Source organism: Notolepis coatsorum (genome assembly GCF_963971535.1).
Source record: "Notolepis coatsorum genome assembly, contig: SCAFFOLD_1075, whole genome shotgun sequence".
In the NCBI taxonomy this organism is placed as follows: Eukaryota; Metazoa; Chordata; class Actinopteri; order Aulopiformes; family Paralepididae; genus Notolepis; species Notolepis coatsorum.
This window is the reverse complement of record NW_028169157.1, coordinates 5001-18406: the sequence shown is the minus strand read 5'-3', so window position 1 is coordinate 18406 and position 13406 is coordinate 5001. Positions and strand designations below refer to the sequence as shown.

At 51.8% G+C, this 13406-nt stretch overlaps 1 protein-coding gene across 1 annotated transcript in view; it reads left to right on the top strand.

The window, feature by feature from the left end:
- LOC311248773 (furin-like) overlaps window positions 1-13406 on the top strand; it is a gene marked incomplete at both ends in the record, with an annotated part of 62045 nt that overhangs the window by 47698 nt on the left and 941 nt on the right. Inside the window, one exon of the mRNA XM_084339604.1 lies at window positions 1030-1118. Within this exon, the coding sequence (XP_084195730.1) occupies window positions 1030-1118 (89 nt within the window). The remainder of the gene's footprint in view (window positions 1-1029; window positions 1119-13406) is intronic.

Sequence of the window (13406 nt, the reverse complement as noted above, 5' to 3'; positions counted from 1 at the left end):
GAGAGAGCCCTGCGCGCTCCAAGGTTGCTACTGTGTACAAAAATACAGGAGCTTTATAATTTATCAAAGGAGATGGGATTGTTGCGCCCCCCCCCCTGCATCATTAGCTTCTTTTGTTGAATGTTCGTCTCTCACTGCTCCTCTTTTCTCTCGTCTCTCTTCCCCCCCCCCTCACTCCATCTCTCTCTCTCTCTCTCTCCCCCCCTCACTCCCTCTCTCTCCCTCCTCCCTCTCTCTCTCTCTATATATCTCTCTCCCCTCTCTCTATATATCTCTCCCCTCTCTACCTCTCCCCTCTATATCTCTCTCTCTCTCTCTATCTCTCTCTCTCTCTCCCCTCTATCTCTCTCTCTCCCCTCTCTCTCTATCTCTCTCTCTCTCCCCTATATATCTCTCTCTATCTCTCTCTCTCTCCCCTCTATATCTCTGTCCCCTCTATCTCTATCTCTCCCCTCTCTATCTCTCTCCCCTCCTCTCTATCTCTCCTCTCTCTCCCCTCTATCTCTCTCTCTCCCCCTCTCTCTCTCTATCGCTCTCTCTCTCTCCCCTCTCTATATATCTCTCTCCCCCCTCTCTCTATCTCTCTCTCTCTCCCCTCTATCTCTCTGTCCCCTCTATCTCTCCCCTCTCTATCTCTCCCCCCCCTCTCTATCCCTCTCTCTATCTCTCCCTCCCCCTCTCTCACCCCTCTCTCCCTCTCTCTCTCCCCTCCCTCCCCCCTCTCCCTCTCTCCTCTCTCCTATCTCTCTCCTCTCTCCCTCTCTCTCCCCCCCTCCCTCTCTCTCTCCCTCCCTCACCTCCCCCTCCCTCTCTCTATCTCTCTCTCCACCCTCCCTCTCTCTCTCTCCCCTCCCACCCTCCTCTCCCTCCCTCCCTCTCTCTCCCCCCCTCCCTCTCTCTCTCCCTCTCCCTCCCTCCCCCTCCCCCTCCCTCTCTCCCTCTCCCTCCCTCCCCCATCCCCCTCCCTCTCATCCCCCCCTCCCTCTCTCTCCCTCCCTCCCTCCCTCCCCCTCCCTCTCTCTCCCCCAGGCATGGGACTCGCTGTGCAGGAGAGGTGGCGGCCGCAGCCAACAACGGCGTGTGCGGTGTGGGCGTGGCCTACAACGCCAAGATCGGAGGTGAGCGAGGCGTCGAGTCGCCGGAGGACAGAGCGGTTGTGACGACAGCCAGGTGTTACTCGTTTCAGCCGCGTGCCCCCCCCCCCCCCCCCCTCCTCAGATGGTCTCGCCTCGAAAAGGGAAACGATGGAAATGAAAACGGGGCTGCCTATTTAATTAACTCTCCCGAACGCACCTGATCACAAAGTTTGCAACGGGTAGAGAGGTGTCTCTGTTCTACATTATTGGAACATTTGCATGTTTTTTGTTTGTTTAAAACCTTTATTTACCCAGGGTAGGTTCTCTGAGCACAGATGCTCTTTTTCAGCTACGCCCTGCTTCACATTCACACACAGTTCCATTCACACCTGGGAGCTGCTGCCAGTACAACCACAGTCTGACACCTGGAGCTGCCCAGTACAACCACAGTCTGACACCTGGGAGCTGCCCAGTACAACCCACAGTCTGACACCTGGGAGCCGCCCAGTACAACTACAGTCTGACACCTGGGAGCCGCCCAGTACAACCACAGTCTGACACCTGGGAGCTGCCCAGTACAACCACAGTCTGACACCTGGGAGCTGCCCAGTACAACCACAGTCTGACACCTGGGAGCTGCCCAGTACAACCACAGTCCTGACCACCTGGAGCTGCCCAGTACAACCACAGTCTGCCACCTGGGAGCTGCCCAGTACAACCACAGTCTGCCACCTGGAGCTGCCCAGTACAACCACAGTCTGACACCTGGGAGCTGCCAGTACAACCACAGTCTGACACCTGGAGCCGGCCCAGTACAACCACAGTCTGACACCTGGGAGCCGCCCAGTACAACCACAGTCTGCCACCTGGGAGCTGCCAGTACAACCACAGTCTGACACCTGGGAGCTGCCCAGTACAACCACAGTCTGACACCTGGGAGCCGCCCCAGTACAACCACAGTCTGACACCTGGGAGCCGCCCAGTACAACCACAGTATGAACACCTGGGAGCTGCCCAGTACAACCACAGTATGACACCTGGGAGCTGCCCAGTACAACCACAGTCTGACACCTGGGAGCTGCCCAGTACAAACCACAGTCTGACACCTGGGAGCTGCCCAGTACAACCACAGTCTGACACCTGGGAGCTGCCCAGTACAACCACAGTCTGACACCTGGGAGCCGCCCAGTACAACCACAGTCTGACAACTGGAGCCGCCCCAGTACAACCACAGTCTGACACCTGGGAGCTGCCCAGTACAAACCACAGTCTGACACCTGGGAGCTGCCCAGTACAACCACAGTGCCCTTGCTCAAGGGCACTTCAGCGGCAGATTTTTCCTGCCGGTCCCGGGGATCGAACCGGCGACCTTCCGGTCACAAACCCGCTTCTCTAACCTTTAGGCCACCGCTGCTGTTTGCTGTTTGCGGCTGAAGTTCTAACTGTATTTCTGTAACTGAAGGAGTGAACTAGAAGTGCGTGTTCGGGAGGACTTGTGTGAGGATAGTTATTCATGTGACATTTGGGAGTGAGGCATTTGAAGTTGGAGACCAAACAAATGTTTTTTTGGGAGATTGGCGACCAAACAAATGTTTTTTGGGAGATTGGAGACCAAACAAATGTTTTTGGGAGATTGGAGACCAAACAAATGTTTTTGGGAGATTGGAGACCAAACAAATGTTTTTTGGGAGATTGGAGACCAAACAAATGTTTTTTGGGAGATTGGAGACCAAACAAATGTTTTGGGAGATTGGAGACCAAACAAATCGCTGCGCCGGCGTCCAGCACGGCACTTATCCCACTCGGGGCGACAGCCAGAGGGCTGGCCAGCGGGACTAAAGCCCAAACCAAATAACCAGCTACAGAGAATTTGAGATTTTGTTTTCACGTGCCGAGGCTTCGCAAACGAGCACACGTCTAAAAACGAGCCACTGCTGTTTTCTGCCGCTCTGTGGAATAATTAAATTAACCCACAATTGGGTCAAATGCTAATTTGAGCGATTAAGAGAAAGCTGCGTTCGTTTATTTTATCCTTCTGTTGGGCAGTCGAGACTGGATAGGGATGCCAACGACAAATAACTTCTTAATCCACCTTGCATCTGTCTCCTTCCTTACTTACTCGACCATAATACATGAGCTGCTACTAGAAGCCAATCAATAATGGATAAAGAACGTCTTGGTCAGCTACTGTTTGAGTATTGATTGTATGCATGTAAACATCTACATAGAAAATCAATCAATGAGAGCGCCTAGATTCATTCTCTGAGCTGAGTTGTTTGCTTCTTAGATGAGTCTACCCCTCCATAGAGAATTCCAAGGAGGCTTTCTGCTTACTTAGAATAGTCGACCCTCCCAAGGAGGCGTTTAGCTTACTTAGGCTACGTTTAGACGGAGAGAGTCTGAACAGAAACCGCAAAAGTCGTCTTGCGGTTTCACTTTTAATTTTGCGTTTAGACTAGTGTTTTGGGGTGGAATTCTCCGTGCAGACGAGGCTGTAACGACGGAGCCCCGCTGTCACACGATTGGCGCATATGTCACATGACGTGCTGTGAAGACCCGCCCCTACTCTGCCTCTGATTCGCAGACTGTGGATGGGGAATGTGATTGGACCAAAGCAGAGTCACTCCACAGACAGTGGGTCCAGTCACGCCGCGGGACAGATTCTTGTGTATTTAACCCTTTCACTGCCACACGACAGCCGGTTGTGTGATAGGAAAGGGTTAACCTTCTGTCGTGTGGCAGTGAAAGGGTTAAAAGTACTGCCCAATGTAGCCTTCAGGTGATCGCCATGGATAGAATCAGACATGCTTTGTTTACGCTTCTAGGCTACTGGCGCATGCCTGTGATGTAAGCAGTATGCGCGACCAGAGCCATGACAACCCTTTTGTCATCGTTTTATGCGGTTTGACAGTTTAGATGAGAGCGCGAAGGTTTATCGTTCTAGGAATTCCACCCTGGAAGGTGGTCTCACTTTTTTGCGGTTTCTCCCCGTAAAAACGCTGTTTCCGTATAAACGAAAGGCACATCCGAAAAATATTTTTGCGGATTCACCTGCTAGCGTTTCCGTCTAAACGGGGCCTTAGATTAGTCTACCCTCCATAGAGAATTCCAAGGAGGCTTTCTGCTTACTTAGATGAGTCGACCCTCCTCGGAGACGGTCTCCTCGCTGAACACTCGGTGACGAGCTGACAGCTGACGGGAGCCAGCAGAGCCCCACAGTAGATCCCTCCACAGATGTGGGCCACAGCTCACTCTGCTTCTCTGTCTTCATTAGCATGCATCTCCCCGTCCGCCTCGTACATTATTCCTGAGTGAATGCACAGGGCCATGGGATCACGCGATAGTTTATAAACAGCTGCGTCTTGCTTGCTTAAAAAAATGCCAATGCTGCTGTGCGGGTGGGTGTTTTGACACGTGTGTGTGTGTGTGTGTGTGTGTGTGTGTGTGTGTGTGTGTGTGTGTGTGTGTGTGTGTGTGTGTGTGTGCGTGTGCGTGTGCGTGTGTGTGTGTGTGATTGGGGGGAGGGGGTTCTCCTATTGGAGTGAGAGCTTGCTTACACTAATTCACAAAAAGTTGAATATTCTGCGGTTCATAACGACAACAATATTACTATAATTGTTATTATAAACCGCGGAATGTTCACGTTTTGCACCTACTGTACTGACGCCCACTCTCGTCCTCTTACAATACAATACAAGGCTATGTGCTTGATTGCTATGATGGAACATATTGTTGCGTCTTCTGACACAACAATGGAGCCAAAGTAAACACCATCATATCCACAGCCATGCGGCCGATGATTCACCACTTATTTCAGCACAAAACGCCCACTAGCTGTGGTGCTTACAGTCATCAATCATAGGATAAGATATTGCTTTATTGATCCCCTTGGGGGAAATTCAGGCATCATAGCAGCACGGGGGGAGGGGAGGTACAGGTATGGGCAGGGTAATAGTAGAAAGACATAAATATAGGCAATAGAATTAGATCTGAATGTAAAAATATGAGGAAAAGTAAACAAATGTCTGTATGCCCTATCGGTTATATCGTCACGTTACAATAAATATGGCAATAAAGAATTTGAATCTGAACGTATACTTTGAGTAAATCCCAAGGGGATCAATAAAGGAATATCTTATCTTAAACGGTACACACAAGGTGCATCCTAATATTGATCATGAACACTACTCGGAGAACCGCAATAAAAAAAAAACGTGCGTACCGTTTTTGTTTAGTCTTGTTTTGTCTTTCTGCTTCATAGTGTTATTCCGAAGGGTCTTTCTGGGACAATATCGTATGTCCTTTGATAATCACCAGCCTGTTGCTCGTCCTGACTTTGGCCTGCAAAGGTCTGACTCGTTTGAAAAGCTCAACATATATAACTGTCTTTTTTTATTATTATTATTATTATTATTATTATTATTATTATTATTATTATTATTATTATTATTATTATTATATTTTTTTACATTTCACCAGTTGTCCACCGTGTACTTCACGCAGTTTGCAGTTGGCTACTTCACATGCCCCTCAACTAATCGTCCCCGTCGACGGTTGACTCCAGGCGCACGCTGTTCAAGATTCAAGATTCAAGAGATGTATTTGTCGCGTACTACATACACACACAAGACGTGATGTAGTGAAATGAAGGTGGCCATGCCCGCCTCGACTGTGCAGAAATACAAATAAGATGGAATAATAAAAATAAAATGGATAATAAAATATACATGCTAAAAAGTAATACGAATAAAATACAATACAATGCTAAGATTAAAAAATTAAGGTAAAGTACTATTATACAATAATTATACTAATGTACAGTTATGTTTCTTAAAGTGGAATATTTTGTAGTGTGTGTGTGCAAGTGAGGATGTGGTGTGTGTGTGTTCATGTGTGCTTGTGTGTGGAGAGATCAGTGTTAGAACTACAAGTGTTACACACTGTTAGAACTACAAGTGCTACACACACTGTTAGAACTACAAGTGTTACACACTGTTAGAACTATAAGTGCTACACACACTGTTAGAACTACAAGTGCTACACACTCTGTTAGAACTACAAGTGCTACACACTGTTAGAACTACAAGTGCTACACACTCTGTTAGAACTACAAGTGTTACACACTCTGTTAGAACTACAAGTGCTACACACTGTTAGAACTACAAGTGCTACACACTCTGTTAGAACTACAAGTGCTACACTTTGTTAGAACTACAAGTGCTACACACTCTGTTAGAACTACAAGTGCTACACACTCTGTTAGAACTACAAGTGCTACACACTGTTAGAACTACAAGTGCTACACACTGTTAGAACTACAAGTGCTACACACTCTGTTAGAACTACAAGTGCTACACACTGTTCGAACTACAAGTGCTACACACTGTTAGAACTACAAGTGCTACACACTGTTAGAACTACAAGTGCTACACACTGTTAGAACTACAAGTGCTACACACTCTGTTAGAACTACAAGTGCTACACACTGTTAGAACTACAAGTGCTACACACTGTTAGAACTACAAGTGCTACATTCTGTTAGAACTACAAGTGCTACACACTGTTAGAACTACAAGTGCTACACACTCTGTTAGAACAACAAGTGATACACTCTGTTAGAACTACAAGTGCTACACTTTGTTAGAACTACAAGTGCTACACACTCTGTTAGAACTACAAGTGCTACACACTGTTAGAACTACAAGTGCTACACACTGTTAGAACTACAAGTGCTACACACTGTTAGAACTACAAGTGCTACACACTGTTAGAACTACAAGTGCTACACACTCTGTTAGAACTACAAGTGCTACACACTGTTAGAACTACAAGTGCTACACACTCTGTTAGAACAACAAGTGATACACACTGTTAGAACTACAAGTGCTACACTGTTAGAACTACAAGTGCTACACACTCTGTTAGAACTACAAGTGCTACACTTTGTTAGAACTACAAGTGCTACACACTCTGTTAGAACTACAAGTGCTACACTTTGTTAGAACTACAAGTGCTACACACTCTGTTAGAACTACAAGTGCTACACACTGTTAGAACTACAAGTGCTACACACTGTTAGAACTACAAGTGCTACACACTCTGTTAGAACTACAAGTGCTACACACTGTTAGAACTACAAGTGCTACACACTGTTAGAACTACACGTGCTACACACTGTTAGAACTACAAGTGCTACACACTGTTAGAACTACAAGTGCTACACACTCTGTTAGAACTACAAGTGCTACACACTCTGTTAGAACTACAAGTGCTACACACTGTTAGAACTACAAGTGCTACACACTCTGTTAGAACTACAAGTGTTACACACTCTGTTAGAACTACAAGTGCTACACTGTTAGAACTACAAGTGCTACACACTCTGTTAGAACTACAAGTGCTACACTTTGTTAGAACTACAAGTGCTACACACTCTGTTAGAACTACAAGTGCTACACACTGTTAGAACTACAAGTGCTACACACTGTTAGAACTACAAGTGCTACACACTCTGTTAGAACTACAAGTGCTACACACTCTGTTAGAACTACAAGTGCTACACACTGTTAGAACTACAAGTGCTACACACTGTTAGAACTACAAGTGCTACACACTGTTAGAACTACAAGTGCTACACACTCTGTTAGAACTACAAGTGCTACACACTGAGGGACGCACACAGCCCGGCGTAGCGAAAGGTCTTGCGATAATGCGTTTTCAGGAGAACTAGCGTGGATGGAAATCTTTTCTGGGGGCGCAGATAAAATAAATGTCTGTGTAGACGGAAATAATCGACTCGGCTCTAAACCGAAGAGGTGTAAGTCTAAACGTGTGATGATCACAGGATCAATCCTGAGGGATGATCAGCATTCATAGGCTTCTTTATATGACTCTTTCTTTCACCTGACACAACGAGGCATGAGCACATCAGACCAGTACTGTGTTTGTGTTCAAGGCCTTAAATGGTCTGGCCCCTCAGTATCTAGCTGAACTCCTCCATCGTTGTACCCCTGCTAGAGGCGTTCTTTTTTTTCGTAGACGCAGTTTGCGGAGACGCTCTGTGATTGGCCACTGACGTTTCTGGTCATGTGACATGTGCGCCCAATCGTGTGACGCCTAGTTCTATCACTGGTTAAGCTTAGGCGACTCTTTCGAAGTTGGTTAAGGTTAGAGTTTGGAATCAGGGCTGGCGTTCTATCGCCCTGCTCTAAGACAAACTCTAACCTTAACCAACTTCGAAAGAGTCGCCTATAAGCTTAACCGGTGAAAGAAACAGGCGTCACACGATTGGGCGCACATGTCACATGACCAGAAACGTCAGTGGCCAATCAGAGAGCGTCTCCGCAAACTGTGGCTACGAAAAAAAATAACGCCTGCTAGAGCACTGAGGTCAGCAAATAAACTGCTCTCAGACGCCCCGAGGTCTAGAGGCTAAAGACTAAAGACGATCGAGCTTTTGCGGTGGCTGGCCCTAAGTTATGGAACAGTCTTCTACTGCAAACGAGGTCTGTGTCAGTATGGACGACCGACCGAGCCGGAGGCACCGCTTACAGCTGGATTTCGATCCCACTGTCTCTGCGGCGGTAGACGGGCGCTTAGTCCGCTTCGCTACCCGGCCGCACCCAAGTTATTATTATTATTAACCCTTTCACTGCCACACTACCAAGCGGTTAACCCTTTCACCGCGACAATACACATAAAGTTAACCCTTCCACTGCCACACTACAGAAGGTTAACCCTTTACTATCACACTACCTAGTACCTACGGTAACCGACGGTTAATATTCTTCTTCTTCTTCTTCTTTTTCAATCCCCACCTACACACACACACACCTACACACACACACACACACACACACACACACACACCTACACACACACACACACACCTACACACACACACACACACCTACACACACACACACACACACACCTACACACACACACACACACCTACACACACACACACACACACACCTACACACACACACACACACCTACACACACACACACACACACACCTACACACACACACACACACACACACACACACCTACACACACACACACACACACATTGTATACTTGTATGCCGTGACAAATAAAACTCTTGACTTGACTTGACTTGACATACACCTACACACACACACACACACCTACACACACACACACACCTACACACACACACACACACACCTACACACACACACACATCTACACACACACACACACACCTACACACACACCTACACACACACCTACACACACACACACACACACACACATTGTATACTTGTATGCCGTGACAAATAAAACTCTTGACTTGACTTGACTTGACTTGACATACACCTACACACACACACACACACCTACACACACACCACACACACACACACACACACACACACACACACACACACACACACCTACACACACACACACACCTACACACACACACCTACACACACACACACACACCTACACACACACACACCTACACACACACACACACACCTACACACACACACACCTACACACACACACCTACACACACACACACACACACACAAAACGTAGCGTTTACTCAGACGAAGACGGAGCCTCTGGGTCAGAGGTCACAGCGCTGTGGATCCAGGGTCTCCAAGCCGCACGGTGATTAGTGTTGTTCCACGACGGGTTGCTGCTGCGATAACGGCTCCAGCCCACGAGCGGCGAGCGGCGAGCGGAGCCTCTGCAGCAGCGTTCACGTCCGTCCGCGCCACATTAGCCGTTTGACCCGCCGCTCGAGCCTCCTCCCTCCCTCCCGCCCACCCACCACTCACCACGCTCACCGCGACCGCCACGACCCCGGCTCTCATCACGCACCTCCCGCGCTGCTGCTCTGTCTTCCTGCCTGCAGGGTCCTATGGGAGTCTGTCTGGAAGTTGTTATTATTATTACAGTTTATTATTTAGTTATGAGTCATAAGGATGTTTTGCCCGAGGTCTTGGAACTCGCGAACAGCGATGGAACTTATTTGTGATGGTTTAACCTCAATAAGTGAGATTACTGCCCTGCCCTCCCCTCCCCTCCTCTGCCTGCCACTCCCCTGCCTCCTCTGCCCTCCTCTGCCTCCCCCCTCCCCTCCCCTCCCCTTCCTCTCCTCTGCCTCCTCTGCCTGCCCTCCCCTCCCCTCCCCTCCCCTCCCCTCTCTCTCCTCTCCCCCTCCCCTCCCCTCCCCTCCCCTCCCCTCCTCTCCTCTCCCCTCCCCTCCCCTCCCCTCCCCTCCCCTCCCCTCCTCTCCCCTCCTCTGCCCTCCTCTGCCTCCCCTCCTCTCCTCTGCCTCCCCTCCTCTGCCTCCCCTCCTCTGCCCTCCTCTGCCTGCCCTCCTCTGCCCTCCTCTGCCCTCCTCTGCCTGCCCTCCTCTGCCCTCCCCTCCCCTCCCCTCCTCTCCACCTCCTCTGCCCTCCCCTCCTCTCCCCTCCTCTCCCCTCCTCTCCCCTCCTCTGCCCTCCTCTCCCTCCTCTCCCTCCTCTCCCTCCTCTGCCCTCCTCTGCCCTCCTCTGCCCTCCTCTGCCCTCCCATCCCCTCCCCTCCTCTCCTCCCCTCCCCTCCCCTCCCCTGCCTCCCTCTGCCTCCCCTCCCCTCCCCTCCCCTCCCCTCCCCTCCCTCCTCTGCCTCCCCTCCTCTGCCCTCCCCTCCCCTCCTCTCCTCCCCTCCCCTCCCCTCCCCTGCCTCCTCTGCCTCCCCTCCCCTCCCCTCCCCTCCTCCCCTCCCTCCTCTGCCTCCCCTCCTCTGCCCTCCCCTCCCCTCCTCTGCCCTCCCCTCCCCTCCTCTCCCCTCCCCTCCCCTCCCCTCCTCTCCCCTCCTCTCCCCTCCCCTGCCTCCTCTGCCTCCCCTCCCCTCCCCTGCCTCCCCTCCCCTCCCCTCCCCTCCCCTCCCCTCCCCTCCCCTGCCTCCTCTGCCTCCCCTCCTCTGCCTCCCCTCCTCTGCCCTCCCCTCCCCTCCTCTCCCCTCCCCTCCCCTCCCCTCCCCTCCCCTCCCCTCCCCTCCCCTCCTCTCCCCTCCTCTGCCCCTGCCTCCCCTCCTCTGCCTGCCCTCCCCTCCTCTGCCCTCCCCTCCTCTGCCCTCCTCTCCCCTCCTCTGCCCTCCTCTCCCCCTCCTCTGCCCTCCTCTCCCTCCCCTGCCTCCTCTGCCTCCTCTCCCCTCCTCTGCCCTCCCCTCCTCTCCCCTCCTCTCCCCTCCTCTGCCCTCCTCTGCCCTCCCCTCCCCTCCTCTGCCCTCCTCTCCCTCCTCTCCCCTCCTCTGCCCTCCTCTGCCCTCCCCTCCTCTCCCCTCCTCTCCCCTCCTCTGCCCTCCTCTCCCCTCCTCTCCCCTCCTCTGCCCTCCTCTGCCCTCCCCTCCTCTCCCCTCCTCTCCCCTCCTCTCCCCTCCTCTGCCCTCTCTGCCCTCCCCTCCCCTCCTCTGCCCTCCTCTCCCCTCCCCTCCCTCCCCTCCCTCCTCTCCCTCCTCTGCCCTCCTCTGCCCTCCCCTCCTCTCCCCTCCCCTCCCCTCCTCTCCCCTCCCCTCCCCTCCTCTGCCCTCCTCTGCCCTCCTCTGCCCTCCCCCTCCTCTCCCCTCCTCTGCCCTCCCTCCTCTCCCCTCCTCTCCCCTCCTCTGCCCTCCCCTCCTCTCCCCTCCTCTCCCCTCCCCTCCCCTCCCCTCCCCTCCTCTGCCTCCCCTCCCCTCCTCTGCCTCCCCTCCCCTCCCCTCCCCTCCTCTGCCTGCCCTCCCCTCCCTCCCCTCCCCTCCTCTGCCTCCCCTCCCCTCCCCCTCTCTACCCTCCCTCCCCTCCTCTCCCTCCTCTGCCTCCCCTCCCTCCTCTGCCTCCCCTCCCCTCCTCTCCCTCCTCTGCCTGCCCTCCTCTCCCCTCCCCTCCTCTGCCTGCCCTCCTCTCCCCTCCTCTCCCCTCCCCTCCCCCTCCCCTCCCCTCCTCTCCCCTCCCCTCCCCTCCCCTCCTCTCCCCTCCTCTCCCCTCCTCTCCCCTCCCCTGCCTCCTCTCCCCTCCCCTCCCCTCCCCTCCCCTCCTCTCCCCTCCTCTCCCCTCCCCTGCCTCCTCTCCCCTCCCCTCCCCTCCCCTCCCCTCCTCTCCCCCTCCCCTCCCCTCCTCTCCCCTCCCCTCCCCTCCCTCCTCTCCCCTCCTCTGCCTCCCCTCCCCTCCCCTCCCCTCCCTCCTCTCCTCTCCTCTCCCCTCCCCTCCCCCTCCCCTGCCTTCCCCTGTAGTCTCTAAGATGTGTCTTGTTTGTCATCCTGTCTGCATGTTTGATGGGGGCCAGGCGAAGGCCTCCGTTTAACGGGCCGCTGTGGTTTTGTTTATGGGACGATAAAAGCGTGTATTGTCTCACGGGCGCGCGTGCGTGTCGGAGGCGGAGTCTGGGGGCCGATCGCTCATCAGGGCTGGACTTCAGCCCAGTCCTGGGTTTCTCTGTCTCCTCGCGGTGACGGGCGGACAAAACCAGACGGCTGTCGTCCCGACTTCTGTCTCTTTTAACCCTTTCACTGCCACACTACAGAAGGTTAACCCTTTACTATCACACTACAGCCGGTAACCGTCTGTAGTGTGATAGTAAAGGGTTAACCTTCTGCAGTGTGGTAGTGAAAGGGTTAACCCTTTGTCGTGTGACAGTGAAAGGGTCAACCTTCTGTGTTGTCGCAGTGAAAGGGTTAACCGTTTGGTAGCGTGGCAGTGAAAGGGTTATGACAGGGTCTCTGCAGGTGTTTGTTCCTCCGTCGTTAGTTTTCAGCAGTTTTTCAGCCGCTTCGGTCTCGTCTCTCAGCCTAAAGTTCAACAAGTATTAATTTAAGGCCTTAAAAAAGTATTCATTTAAGGCCTTAAAAAGTTTTCATTTAAGGCCTTAAAGGGTATTAAAAAGAAAGTCGGGAGAGATGAAATAATGTGAACTATATGAAATGTTTTTGTATGCAGGTGGTCGTCTCTACCGGGAGCTCGGCGCACCGAGAGGCTCGTGTGGAACGTGTGTCCGAATATAAAATGGCAGCGCAAGTGCAGTTCAGTCTCACTCTGTGTGTTTATTCCTTTTGCTAGTATGGTCGTGAAATTGGTATCAAAGAGGGTCTTAAAGAGTCTCACATTTAACGTGTTGTTGAAACCTAGTGCGGATATAATAATATACCCTGTCCATATATCCCTCTCGCATTATCTTCTTTTTTTTTTTTTAAACTTTGACCAGTCACCTGGTTCTTTTTAGCGTTTATCGCTTTTTCTTCGCATTCATACTTGGTCAAGTTCGACCGACAGAAAGCAGGCTGAAAGGGTTCAGATGGGGGGGAAGACACTCTGGGAAAGGCACGG